Here is a 12,715-nt window from a genome sequence, read left to right on the forward strand (position 1 = left end):
TATTCTTTTTATTTCAAAATATCACCTCAAAAAATAAAATTTAGATCTGAAAAATGAAATCTTAAAAAAGAATTCTAAAAGTAAAATTATGATGACTAAATTCTAAATTTGTAAACAATACAAAGACATATGATATATTTTAACTAAATTTAAATATTACTCGAATAATGATTATATTCATTTTAAACAATATATGTAAAAGAACGAATATTAAAGTGTTGGTTTCAAACATTTACTCATATCAAATTAAAATTTATACTTGTAAAATATTTTTATTTATTTTAAATATTATTTAAAGGAACTAGTACATTTATTCGTAAGTCAATTTAGATTTTATGTCTGATTCACTTAAAAAAGTTATTTTTGTTTTTAATTATTTTGAACTGAGAAATACAATTGCAAGCACAACCCAATTGCAAATTCTAATGAAATATCTATAACTGTTCAATACTAGACTTAATTATCAAGTTAATGTATCTAATTCTTAAATCATTATCAGTATATAACAGAAAAGAGAAATAAAGAATCGGAGACTAAGGTAAATTATATTTAAAAGAAGCCGAAGATTTTGTGGGTTTACCTGCGAGGAAAATGGTGTGAGAAGAAACAAGCGAGACCCAGAACCAGATTTGTTGCGCCTGCTAAAGCGGTGTGCCTAGCGAGCATTTCAATTTAAACACGAAGCTCATTACAGAAGACAACGCACTAATTGTGACCCTTAATACTTTAGTTTTTCAACTCAGACCTTTACTTTTAACGTCTTTTTATTATTATTTAGTATAGGTTGCTTCTTAGCTGCGGAGGTTGAGTTGTTTACATATACTTACTACCTCTCCCCTTGTCTGCTTGTCGAGGATCCAGACCTAGTGCAGTAAACAGGACTCGTTTATATATTTTCTTGCTACATTTGACTGTAATGTCTTCAAGTTGTTCAAGTGTGTATAACTCATTAAAATCAAAATACATACTATCAATTGTGATTTTATGTGCGTTCAATCCATCGATGATTTCTGTAAAAAAAATGTGATCTATCGATTTCGAATTTTTCCAGCTATGAGAGTTTCCAGCAAATGCTAGGTATTAAGGGGTTAAGTTTCTAATGGCTGGAATCCTCCCTTTAAGCTTGTATCCCATTAAATCATTTTATGTATCTAGTAATATTATTGATGTTTTGTAAATGCTTCAATAAATTATATGTTCATTGAGACGACTCACTTGAATTGAAGGAAGCATCATAAATTGCTACATAAAATTTATATCTAACTTGATTTCCTAGGCCAGCGTTTTTCGGCCGATCAGTCTAGGCCCAATTAGATAATAATTTTGCATGTGGGCCAAGCCAGTCTAGGCCCGTACAAATGTTTACTACAATCGTAGTCTCCTGTAAATAAATATAAAGACCATTTCGTGATATGCTTAGATTCATCTAGAATTTCTAAGGTTTTGGCATCCAAGGGAAGAGTTAATTTTCTATCAGGTACTAACTCTCTATTGTTTCCGATAGGTGTTTGATTTCACATGTATTATTTTCCTTTGTGTTATATATCTGTGGTTGAATCAGCTGAATTTTATTTAGTTGTGAAGCAGAATGTCGGAGCCACCGTTCAGGCCGAGGGAGAAGCTTATTGAGAAACAAAAACAGTTTCAAAGCATCCATAAGCCCACTTACCTTAAAGGACGATATGATAAGATCACTTCCATTGCCATTCCCGCTGCTTTGGCTGCAACTTCACTTTATTTCATTGTCAGCTTATCTCTACTTTTTGAGGTTTTCTTTGTTAGATTTGAGAGATGTAGCTGTTGATGATGTTGTGATTTTTTGCGTGTGTTGTTACAGGCAGAAGGGATTTACAATATGTCTCATGGGATTGGAAAGAAAGAATGAGGCCTACGCTACTCATGGCTGGAAAACATGTATTCCTCGACTTTTGTGGGTTTTTTTAGCATCTTCATTAGCTCTAATGTTTTAATACATCTTTATGAAGAATGTGAAAATTCCTTCAGAACAATATAAATAAACATGTTTTAAGATAACATCATTTCTGTCTTGATGTTTAGTCAAAATGTAGGTTTCTTATTAGCTTCAATTTTCCAATTTTTTAAACTTTTTATCCCAAGTATACAACCACAAAAACACACCCCTCGGCCTTGGAGGCCAATTATGGCCATCAAAAAGGGTTAAAAGATATATGTTGATGATTGGTATTAGACTGTGTTCTTTTGGTCGTTTGAAAAATACTTTTACATATAAAATTGTTTTTGGGTGAAAAGTAGTAAAGAACAAACTTCGGTGGTAGTAAATTTTTAACTTATTTGAACTACTTTTGGCGCAGATGAAAACGTAAATTTTTTTAACTTTTTCAGCCAAAAAGTACTTTTGGGCTGGTTTTTTATTTTTTTAGCCAACACACACTGGTTCTTTTACATTTTCTTCTGGAGATTGACCATAACCATCTTTGTTCATGTGGAATATTATCCAAAAAGTACTTTGTTTTCATCTCTGGTTCTTTGCTTTCATCAATTGGAATATAATATTTAATTATTATATTTAAATATTTAAATATCATTTAAATATTCTAATTAAATTTAATAAATAATTAATATTAATTACTTAAAAATATTTAAAATTAATATTATATATTAAAATATTAACAATAAGTTATAATAAATTATTTTTATATTTTTACTAAAATATTATAATATTAATTAATTTGAATATTATTTAAATACATATTTGTTACTTTATAATATCATGTTTAAAATGGACATTTTATTCTTCAAAAGTACTTTTTGACAGCAATACGAAACACTCAAAATTTTCAAAAGTACTTCTCAAAATAACTTTTCCACAGCATTTTTCTACAGCTCTTTTCAAAAGCAATGAAGAACTGACCCTTAGTTGATACTCATCGATACAACTCTTTTTTTCATATTTAAATGTATTTGAATTCATCTTTTTTAAGCAAAAAATTTAAAAAATTTAAAAGAAAGATTTGAGTTCCAAGCGCTTCATCTTCAAAAGAACAAAAGATTGTCTCGAGTTTTTTTAGGAATTAGGAATTAGGACCCTTATTCTAAAGGAAGGTTATTTTTTAAACATAATTATTCATATTGAAAAAAGTTATTCAAAATAGAAGTTATTTGAATGACTGTCATTTTCAACATAGGTATTTTTCAAGTACAATTATTTAATAAAAATTAATTTACTAACTATTTTCTTATTTTAGTATTTTAAATTTTTGGTCTCAATTTTGTACCTAAAGTATCAATTTTCTCTATTTTTAATTTACTTTGTAATTAAATCTTAAAAAAATATTTAGACAACTTTCGCCAATGAAAGAGCACCACGTGACATTTTTTTGCTAATGAAAAATGTCAGCATGAAAATTAAGTATTTAAAATAAAAATATTAAATTTTAATTTTAATTTTAATTTTAAAAATAGAAAGTATAATATTTAAATATCAAAAACACTTTTGACTTTGGCTGGCATTGACCAGTCACGTGACGCTATTAGAACACACCATATGTGGTTTTTTAGTATTATATATTATATTGATTAAAAATATAAAAATCATATATAATATATAAATTTAAAAAAAAGTTTGAAAATAATTTTTTACAAAATTATAAAATATATAATTTTAAATTTTAAAATTTAAATAATATATAAAATTGAAAAATTAAAAAATGTATTTAAATTACTTGAAATTTAAATAATTTTTTAAATTTAGAATTATATGTTTTAGAATTTTATAAAAAATTATTTTAAACTTTCTTTTATTTTTATTACAATTTTACATTTTATATTAATAAGATTAATTTAAACTAATTTCTTTTAATTTTTGTAAATTTTATTTATATATATTTTAAGATTATATATATTTTTGTGAACTTTTATATATTTATTTCCATTTTATATTGTTTAATGTATATGTATATATATATTTAATAAAAAATGTTTATTTTATATAAAGATGTCATATGGCGCTTTGTGATTGGCTATAAAATTTTTTTAACGTTTGTCAAAAAATAGACTAAAAATATAATGGGGCATACTTTAAGTCCCAAATTGGGAATTCGAGTGTACTATAGGTAACACATTGAGACAAAAAAAGTTTAGGCACCAAAGTGAGAAAATGAGATTACTTTAGGGGCCAAATCGTGAATTAAGCCAAAAAACACTATTATAGACAAGAATTATTCTTCCAAATAGAGGTGAATCCATAAATTTTTTTAGTAATGGAATTTAATTATAAATTTTTCATAGATCAAAATATAAGTTTATCATGTACTAATTTATAATTTCATCAACTTTGAAGAGACTAATTTTTTTCATTTTAGAGAGGCTAAAGTGTAATTTTACTATATTTTAATTTATAACTTTTTTATTTATAAGAGGAATAGATTGAAATTTTTTATTTTGAGAGGTCGAGCAATTTCACTATATATTAATATATAATTTCTCTAATTATAAGAGGATTGGATTTAAAAAATATTTTTGAAGGTCCAAGGTAGATGGGTGGCCCAGCCCAAAGGTCCGTCCAAAAAGTGGGAGGGTTTGAGTAAAAATGTAAGCCCAAAAATGGGTTTAGACAAAAAAAATAATGCCCATTTAGAAAACGGGTTGGGCCTCGAGTAAGGCTTTTTTGGCCCGAATATGCCAAAAAAAACTATTATTTTTTATTGTATTCTTGTTGTTGTTTTTTAAATTTTCTTGCTTTCCTTTTCATTATTTTACTACCATTTCACAATTATATTGTTACTATTTTTTTGTTATTAGTTGGATATTGTATAATTTTTGTTTTATTGTTAATTTTGTTAATATTTTAAAGGCATTTGCTTGTTAAGTTGCACCTATCTTAGTGCATTTTAAGTATACATATTTTTAAATTTATTGAGAAACATTTATTTGAATGTTTTAGTATTTTTGATGTATTAGTTTTTAAAAAAATTGTATAAACAATTTGATATGAGCGGGACGGGCCCAGATTTTAGCATTTTATCCAGGCCAAGCTTGGAAAAAGTTTAGACCCATTTTTCATGCCTGGCCAGGCTCGAGCCTAACAAACAAGCCTTAAATTTTTATTGGACCCAAACCCCATTCAACCTGGCCCATGGACACCTCTACTCCAAGACCCTTGCTTGTACCGCCACCAAATTTGTCTCTCCTCCAAATAGAGGCGAATGTAAAGGGGTTAGGGGTTGGCTCCCAAAAATGAATAATTACAATTTTACTTCTTTATAAGTTATTAAAATATAAATTATATATATGATAAAATTATACTTTAACTTCTAAAAATAAAAAAATTTATATAATACTTTTAAAAAATATGAAATTATAAATTAATATATAATAAAATTATATTTTAAGCTTTTAAAAAATGATAATTCAATTCTTATCCTTCCTAAAATATTTTCTAAATTCCTGCTTTCAAAAGAGATATAAGTGATGTAACGCTAATACTTGTTCAGAGCTTATATGCTTAATTTCTTTAAACATGATCTTATTTATCCTAAAAAAATGTTAAAAGTAAGTTATATACACGTTCGCAAAACAGTGTTTGACACTTTGCCTCAAAAAAGAAACATTGATGTGCTTTGTCTTGATGCAGTGATTACACCAAGTTTTTCTGATGTTTTGATACATTTCTGTTTCTATGTCCACGTTTTCTCGTCGGTTCTTCAATGGGAATTGGCAAGTGTTTCTGATTTTAATCAGTAGTCTCTGATCGCAGATCCCACACCAAACGTGTCAACACTCTACTACTAATTTTTTTGATATGTTTGGTGATCCCCATCATTAATGCAAGTGATTTTCTTCAAACTATCATTATTATTTACAATATTTTTAAATCGAATCAGTTGTTAATTCAGTTAAGTTAATTGATTCGATCGGTTCAATTAATTCAATTAAAAATTATTAAAAATAAAAATTTTAATTTAATATGTTTAATCATTAATTTAATCAATTTTTAATTACTTCATATTAATTTTAATCTAACCAAATCAAAATTAAATTGGTCCTTAACTGATTTATAATTAGACTAATTAATCCAATTTAATTCAAAGGTAAGACATTCATCTAACTCGAAGAAAGCGATGTAACACCGTCAAATTTTGCTTCAAATTCTAATACACGGAACATGACTAATATCCGTAAAAATTTTACTATACTGAGTGTGGGCTATCTTTACTTAATAATCACGTTTTCTATTGGGATCTTAATACCTTCCCCTTCTTGAAGCTGTTTTAAAATGCATGCACAAAGTTGAGATGTCGGTCTTTTGCTAGTTCTAATTTCTAAGGCAAAATATCATTAATTTGCTATTCATTTTCTTCTGTAGTTCTCTTACTCTTATTTATCCATATGGATGATGTGAATATGTAATTTGTAAATTACATTAGTAGTTAATTATGATGAAAATACTTTATTGTAAAATGAAATTATTAGTATTGAAAGATGAAATAAATAGAACCTAAATCAATAAAAATAATTACTATGCTGTGAAATAATTACTGCCTTAGAAGCAAATCCACTCTAATCAGTATAATTGTATAGTGGACGTTGCCCCACAAAATTAACACAATATTTTAATATTTGTACACCAGAATAAAGAATCTGGAGTACAATTGGTATTGCTTTTCTCAAAAGGAATTGGAAAAATAGGCCGAAAAATAAAACTGATGATTTGGTCAGAAAATTTAACCAAAAATGATATTTGAAAAGAAAACAGACGAATTGAGAAAAGAAGTATGAAGATTTTCTTGTTGTGTAAAATGAGGAGCATGATCTGCTATTTAAACAGTTTTTTGAAGGGTAAAATGGTAAAACACATAGTGTCAATTTCCACAAAAAGAAACACATGCATGAACACAGATTGGGCGGCAGCGGCGCACATGTGTTGAGTCTTTAGTCTCAATTACTCAATGAGGGTAAAAGGCAAGACTATATTTAAACCGTCTTATAAGCATTTTCTCAATTAATGTGAGATTACCCATTTTGCATTACCAATAACCTATTTATTAATAAATATTTTAGTCACCCAACTATGGAAAATTATAAATTTGATCACTTAACTATTCAATTTAATTTATCTTTCTTGTCACTCAACCAATTTAGATTTTTAGATGTTTTCATTTTCTTATTAGGCAGCTGGTGATCACAAAAAATAAAGTTGATCATTTTGTAACTTTTCATAGTTGAGTGATTAAATTTTTAATGTGACACGTTAACCAATTGAATGACAACACATGACCATTTTTTGACATTTGACTAAAATTTTAGAACATCTCTATAATTATTCCAAAATATTTTTTCTTTAGCAAATAATAATGTGATTATTTAGATAACTAAATTAAATAATGTGATTATTTAGATAACTATAATTTAGAACACTTAACAAGTAATTTGTCTAATTGCCCCCGTTGTTACATGTGGCATTTAATTTGTTTTAACTTTTAAGCCTTGTCGTATTCCTAACATTATTATAGAATTAAAAGAAATAATTAAGAAGACGGCCGTTTTTAATATTTAAACAGTTTTGGGACTAATTAACCCTAAATCGAGAATTCAAAGAGAAGTTGGAGTTCAACGAAAGTAATTCAAAGAGTTGAATGATTTTAGGGTTCTCAATTTCCACCACATAAATTAGTCGACCAAATAAAACTATTCTTAGAGTTGTGTGATCCAAATTCTAATAGATTACTTGTAAGTCAAGTTAAACAAAATATATTTTCTTTCTAGAAGATTTAGTATTTATTAGTATAGTTTATTTGACCTACTAATTTAACCTATAAATAGGTTTTTTACAATCTTAGAAAATACATCCATTAGATATTAGAATTCATAACACATTTAGAGAATTTTATGTTTACATTTTAAGGGTCCTTTGTTTTTGGGTTTTGAGTTTAATTTTTATCTCCATCTTTTGTACTCTTCGTTCTTTTGTCATTATAGTAAAATTATTTTTGCCTATAGTTTTTTATCCTCTTTAGATGGATTTTTTCATATTAAATTTGTATGTTTAATTTCTCAATTTATTCTGCTATTTTTTTTACTTATTACTTAATCAAGTCGATTCTAACAACTGCAATGTGGAGCAATGGACACCACTCCTATATTTGAAATATTATACACAATTTCTTTCTATTTTCTGCAATTACTAGCTTCTGCGCCCATTATTTCTTACAACACTTTCATAGACAAAAGCTATATAAAATAAAAGATCAAACTTTTAAAAACGTAATTTAATTTATTTTAAAATAAAATAAAATTCACTTTTCTAAATATTTGAATTTTGGTGCACTCAACTTTTCCAACACTATCATAATTTAATACACAAAACTATTTGCATTTTCTATTACTTTATTAATAATATTTATTTTTAAAATTCATTATTATTTTTTATTCTGATTTCTCTCACCCTGCATAGTGGGTGTACTCTAAGGAAATGTATATTAACTTATTTTTATTTTTAAAAAATACCCACATAAAAATAATACCTTAATGTTTTAGGTCAAATTCTTACATTGCATGTATCATTTGTAGGTTATTTACATATTTTTACTTAAATCCTACCATCCAAATATGAGTAATTAAAAACTATTTTAACTTAGTTTTAATATATTTTAATTATCAATAAAAGGGTACTGTGTTATACTTAGATTCTAAGTAAAGTTAATTTGATTATGCGGTCGAGTTCATCCAAAATCTTAATCCATTTTTAGGCACAGGCTCAGTCCGAAAAACAGGTCTAATATTTTACCCAAGTCACTCAACAATTAATGTATTTCTGTTTTGGTCACTTAAGTTTAGAAATTTTTATTTCAATCACTAACATTATCGAAATTTAATATTTTGGTCACTCCTTTGTTAAATCACAAATGAAAATTGTTTAATTAGTATAATAACAAATTTAACCTTCCAATGTTTATAGATTATATCAATTTGATCCTAATTTTAAAAATTAAACAAATTTAACCCAAAACTTTGTACATTGTCAAATTAGTCTTGATTCTCAAAATCAAAAATTAAAAAAATTAAAAGCAAAATTTAATCTAAATGTTAATTTATCGATAAAAATACACCAATTTTTATAAAATGCATTCAAAATTATAAAATATTTACAAGTAAATGAATATATAATTTTCTCATTTTCTAACATGACATTTTATTTATTAAAACAATATTTTTATAAGCAACAAAAGTCAAGGAAAAAATAAGAAAACTTAGGTAGATGCAGCTTTTCTATTTTTCCAACATTAACGACCACCATATTTAGATTAGATCAAAAATTACAACTTGAGATTGAAAATGGTAAGAATTGATGCCTTTAGGTTGTTGCCTAGAATAGTCCTGTTGCGTTTGAGGTTGTGCTTAAGGCTAGACATGATTGGGGATATATAGGCCAGGATGAGGTCTTAGAGACCTGGTAAGTGGAAGGCCATGCTGGTAGTTGCACAATTGATTCCTAGTTTGATGGCGTGACGATAGAGGATGTGAACATCAAGGAGTTTGGAGAAAAGGCTATTAGCGTAGGTGGTTGTTAGGGAAGGTGGTGCCCGGCACTCCACAAATTTGGCGAGGATTAGGGAACAAGGCCAAACATATAATAAATAAATTATTATTTGTAGAATAAAACTTCAAAAGAAAAAAGAGAGAGAAAAGTTTGAATTTGGTTTAAGTCTTGTCTGTGGGTTTTTTTTGAAAACAATTTACTTTTAAAAGTATTATTTTAGTAAATAAATTTCATGTTAGAAGAAAGAGAAAAATAGGTATTCAATTATTTATAGTTTTGTATGTATTTTTTTTAAATCTTATGTATTTTTAGCGAAAAATGAACTTTAAATTTGTTTTAAAAGTTATTTTTAAAAATTTTTAAGGATCAATGTTAAATTAACAGAATGTGTGAAATCGAGGGCTGATTTTGTTGGAATTTTTAGAATTAGGACCAATTTGATATAACAATGGCCAAATCAACATTCCATTATTGATTTAACGGATGAGTGACTAAAATACTAGATTTCGATAACGTTAATGACCAAAATTCACTATTCATCCATAATTACCTAACAATCCTTGTCATATACTTCATATATTACTTTTGTATATTTATAATTTAGTTATCAGCACAATATTTCGTGTAGCACTATAATTTACTTTTAATAGTATATATAACATAATATTCATCATCGACATGTATTATAAAACATTTATTCATACCTTTATGAGTTCCAATTTATCATAATCAACTTTCTACTCATATACTTGAGTATTGCTTTCAATATTATCGGAATTAGCTAAGTTGAAAAGCATATCTATCTATAAGTAAAACAAATCTCATCAGGGTCGGGAGATATCACACTATCACAGGTTATATAATGGCATGTATTTCCAAACTTCACATATGCTACGTTCGGTTTAAAAATCGACTAAACCGTAGCTCTGATACCAATAAATGTAACACCCCTAACTCGTATCCATCACCAGAATAGGGTTATAGAGTATTACCAGAGTTTACAAATTAATTTGCAGATATTTCATTTCATCAAGCATTCATATTTATAACCAATCAAAATCAAAACATTAATGAGCTAATGTTGGCCAATTTAACTTATACATGCCATTACAACCAGAATCAAATCATGCAAAATTACCGATAGTACCAATGGATAGTGTGATATATCTTCGACAAGCTTCCAATAATCATTTCAATGCATCTAATAATTATACATATTACCAATAATATTTCAATTCCAATAATAAAACACATATTTATATAATATTCATCACCAAATAACATCCACTTTAATTAAAATTATACATAATATAATTCATATGAACTTACCAGGCTAAATTGCGAAATACCATAATTCAGGACATTTTGGTAATTTTCTATTTTCTTCAATTTCCACCCAATCTTGATCTAAATTAATATTTCATTCAATTTAATAATTTAAATAATAAAACAATTCATTTCATGCAATTTGGTCACTTTATGACTTTTTTACAAAATTACCTTTAAAATTTTACTTTTATTAAATTTAGTCCCTGAACCTAAAACATGCAAAGTAGCCATTTTTAATGAAAACACATGCTAGTTGAATAATCATATGTTTTCCTCATCCTCCTCTCCATTCCACATCCTTAATGTATATAACATGCTTATATGTAACATTATCTATAATTTCACTATTTATTTATATGTTCATTCAAAGTTGTCCATTTGAGTTACGGTCACTAAATTATTTATATATTGAGCTACAGAACCCCGAATTAAGATCCGCTAAATTTCTATGAAACTAGACTCACATATCTTCTTACCATAAAATTTTTAGAATTTATGGTTTAGCCAATAAGTACAGTTTATTCTTTAAATTCATCCATGTTCTGCTGTCTTACAGTTTCGACCCTTCTTCACTAAAAATTAATTATCTCCTCGTATGAGATTCAGATGATGTTACCGTTTATTTCTATTGAAAATATACCCATTAAGGATTTAAAAATATAAATTTAAGCCCCTAATTATTTTTATACAATTCTTAAATATTTTCCAAAGTCAGAACAGGGGAACCCGAATTCATTCTGACTTTGTCTCACAAAATTTATTATATCTCATGATTTACAACTTCATTGCTTACACCGTTTCTTCTACGAGAAACTAGACTCATTATGATTTAATTTTATCTTTTATTCATCTTCTAATTTGATCCCCACAATTTTTGATATTTTTTTAAATTTAGACTACTGCTGCTGTCCAAAACTGTTTTAATGCAAGATGTTGATTACTAAGTTTATAACTCCCTTATTCCCTTTCTCTATAATATTTCCCATCACTTTCACTTATTTACCTTCACTAATATATCAAAAACATAAGACCTTATATAAGAAAACTCTACTATAACATCATTTCCATGCTTTTTCAATAATATCAAACTTAAAATATATTGAAATCTTGATGTTCTTACCTTGTCCTATTAGTTTCAAACTTTAACTTAATATTTTCTCTCCTCCAGCTTCTATTTCTTGAATCTAACTTGATATTTTAGCTCCCCATAGTCTCCTTGTTATCATTCTCTCTTGTTGGATATGTAAATTATTTTGATTTCTAAGTGAAAATGGTGAGTATTTGGTGAAAGGACCAAATTGTAAATAAAGCAAAACTTTCTTTCTTTCTCTCTTCTTCTCACGTTGATGCATGGGAAAAATGGTGGGATGGTGGCTTTTCATCTTTCTTTCCACACATATATACTAAATAAAATATAAAATATCATTAAAAAAATCAAATCAAAATATTATAAACAAATATTTATTTAATTAATCTAAAATATCTCCAACATCATTATTATCTTCTAGATTTCTCTCTCTTCTAATTGACCATTTTTCCCTTTATAATCTTTAAAAATTACATTATTGAGTCATCACTTAATTTGGTAAAATTGTGATTTAGTCCCTCAAAATTCTTCACCTTTTCAATTTGGTCCTAATTCATCCATTTTCCTTAGTTTCTAGATTATTCCACCCTTAAAATATTTGCACTATTGGTCCTTCAACTTTTTCATATTTACACTTTACCCCCTCAAATTTTGAGTATTTACTCTTGATCAACAAAAATTTTCTCACTTTTTGGCACTTTATTTCCTTATTTTACTATATCAAGGATATTATCTTACTTTCTTACTGTAGTAATTTTCGAGGTATTACATACATCGAT

At 26.8% G+C, this 12,715-nt stretch overlaps 1 protein-coding gene across 3 annotated transcripts; it reads left to right on the forward strand.

The window, feature by feature from the left end:
- The first annotated feature begins 1,408 nt into the window (after positions 1-1,408).
- On the forward strand, positions 1,409-2,034 carry LOC105767527 (uncharacterized). Of its 3 annotated transcripts, none has more exons than XM_052631883.1 (3): positions 1,409-1,477; positions 1,585-1,744; positions 1,838-2,034. In XM_052631883.1, exons 2-3 carry the CDS (start codon positions 1,589-1,591, stop codon positions 1,883-1,885), a joined length of 204 nt encoding a protein of 67 aa, XP_052487843.1. In that variant the 5' UTR covers positions 1,409-1,477; positions 1,585-1,588; the 3' UTR covers positions 1,886-2,034. The 3 variants fall into 3 exon arrangements, with proteins under 3 accessions (XP_052487843.1, XP_012442537.1, XP_012442536.1); XM_012587083.2 differs by having other exon boundaries at positions 1,415-1,477; positions 1,588-1,744; XM_012587082.2 differs by having other exon boundaries at positions 1,430-1,477; positions 1,577-1,744.
- The last annotated feature ends 10,681 nt before the right edge of the window (positions 2,035-12,715 follow it).

This window comes from Gossypium raimondii, chromosome 5 (genome assembly GCF_025698545.1).
Source record: "Gossypium raimondii isolate GPD5lz chromosome 5, ASM2569854v1, whole genome shotgun sequence".
NCBI classification, from domain to species: Eukaryota; Viridiplantae; Streptophyta; class Magnoliopsida; order Malvales; family Malvaceae; genus Gossypium; species Gossypium raimondii.

What these genes read in the sequence shown, in the direction of transcription:
- LOC105767527 (XM_052631883.1), top strand. Translation starts at nt 1,589, where the DNA reads ATGTCGGAGCCACCGTTCAGGCCGAGGGAGAAGCTTATTGAGAAACAA. An exon ending in CAACTTCACTTTATTTCATT is followed by an intron (nt 1,745 to 1,837) that starts GTCAGCTTATCT and finishes GTGTTGTTACAG; the next exon opens with GCAGAAGGGATTTACAATAT.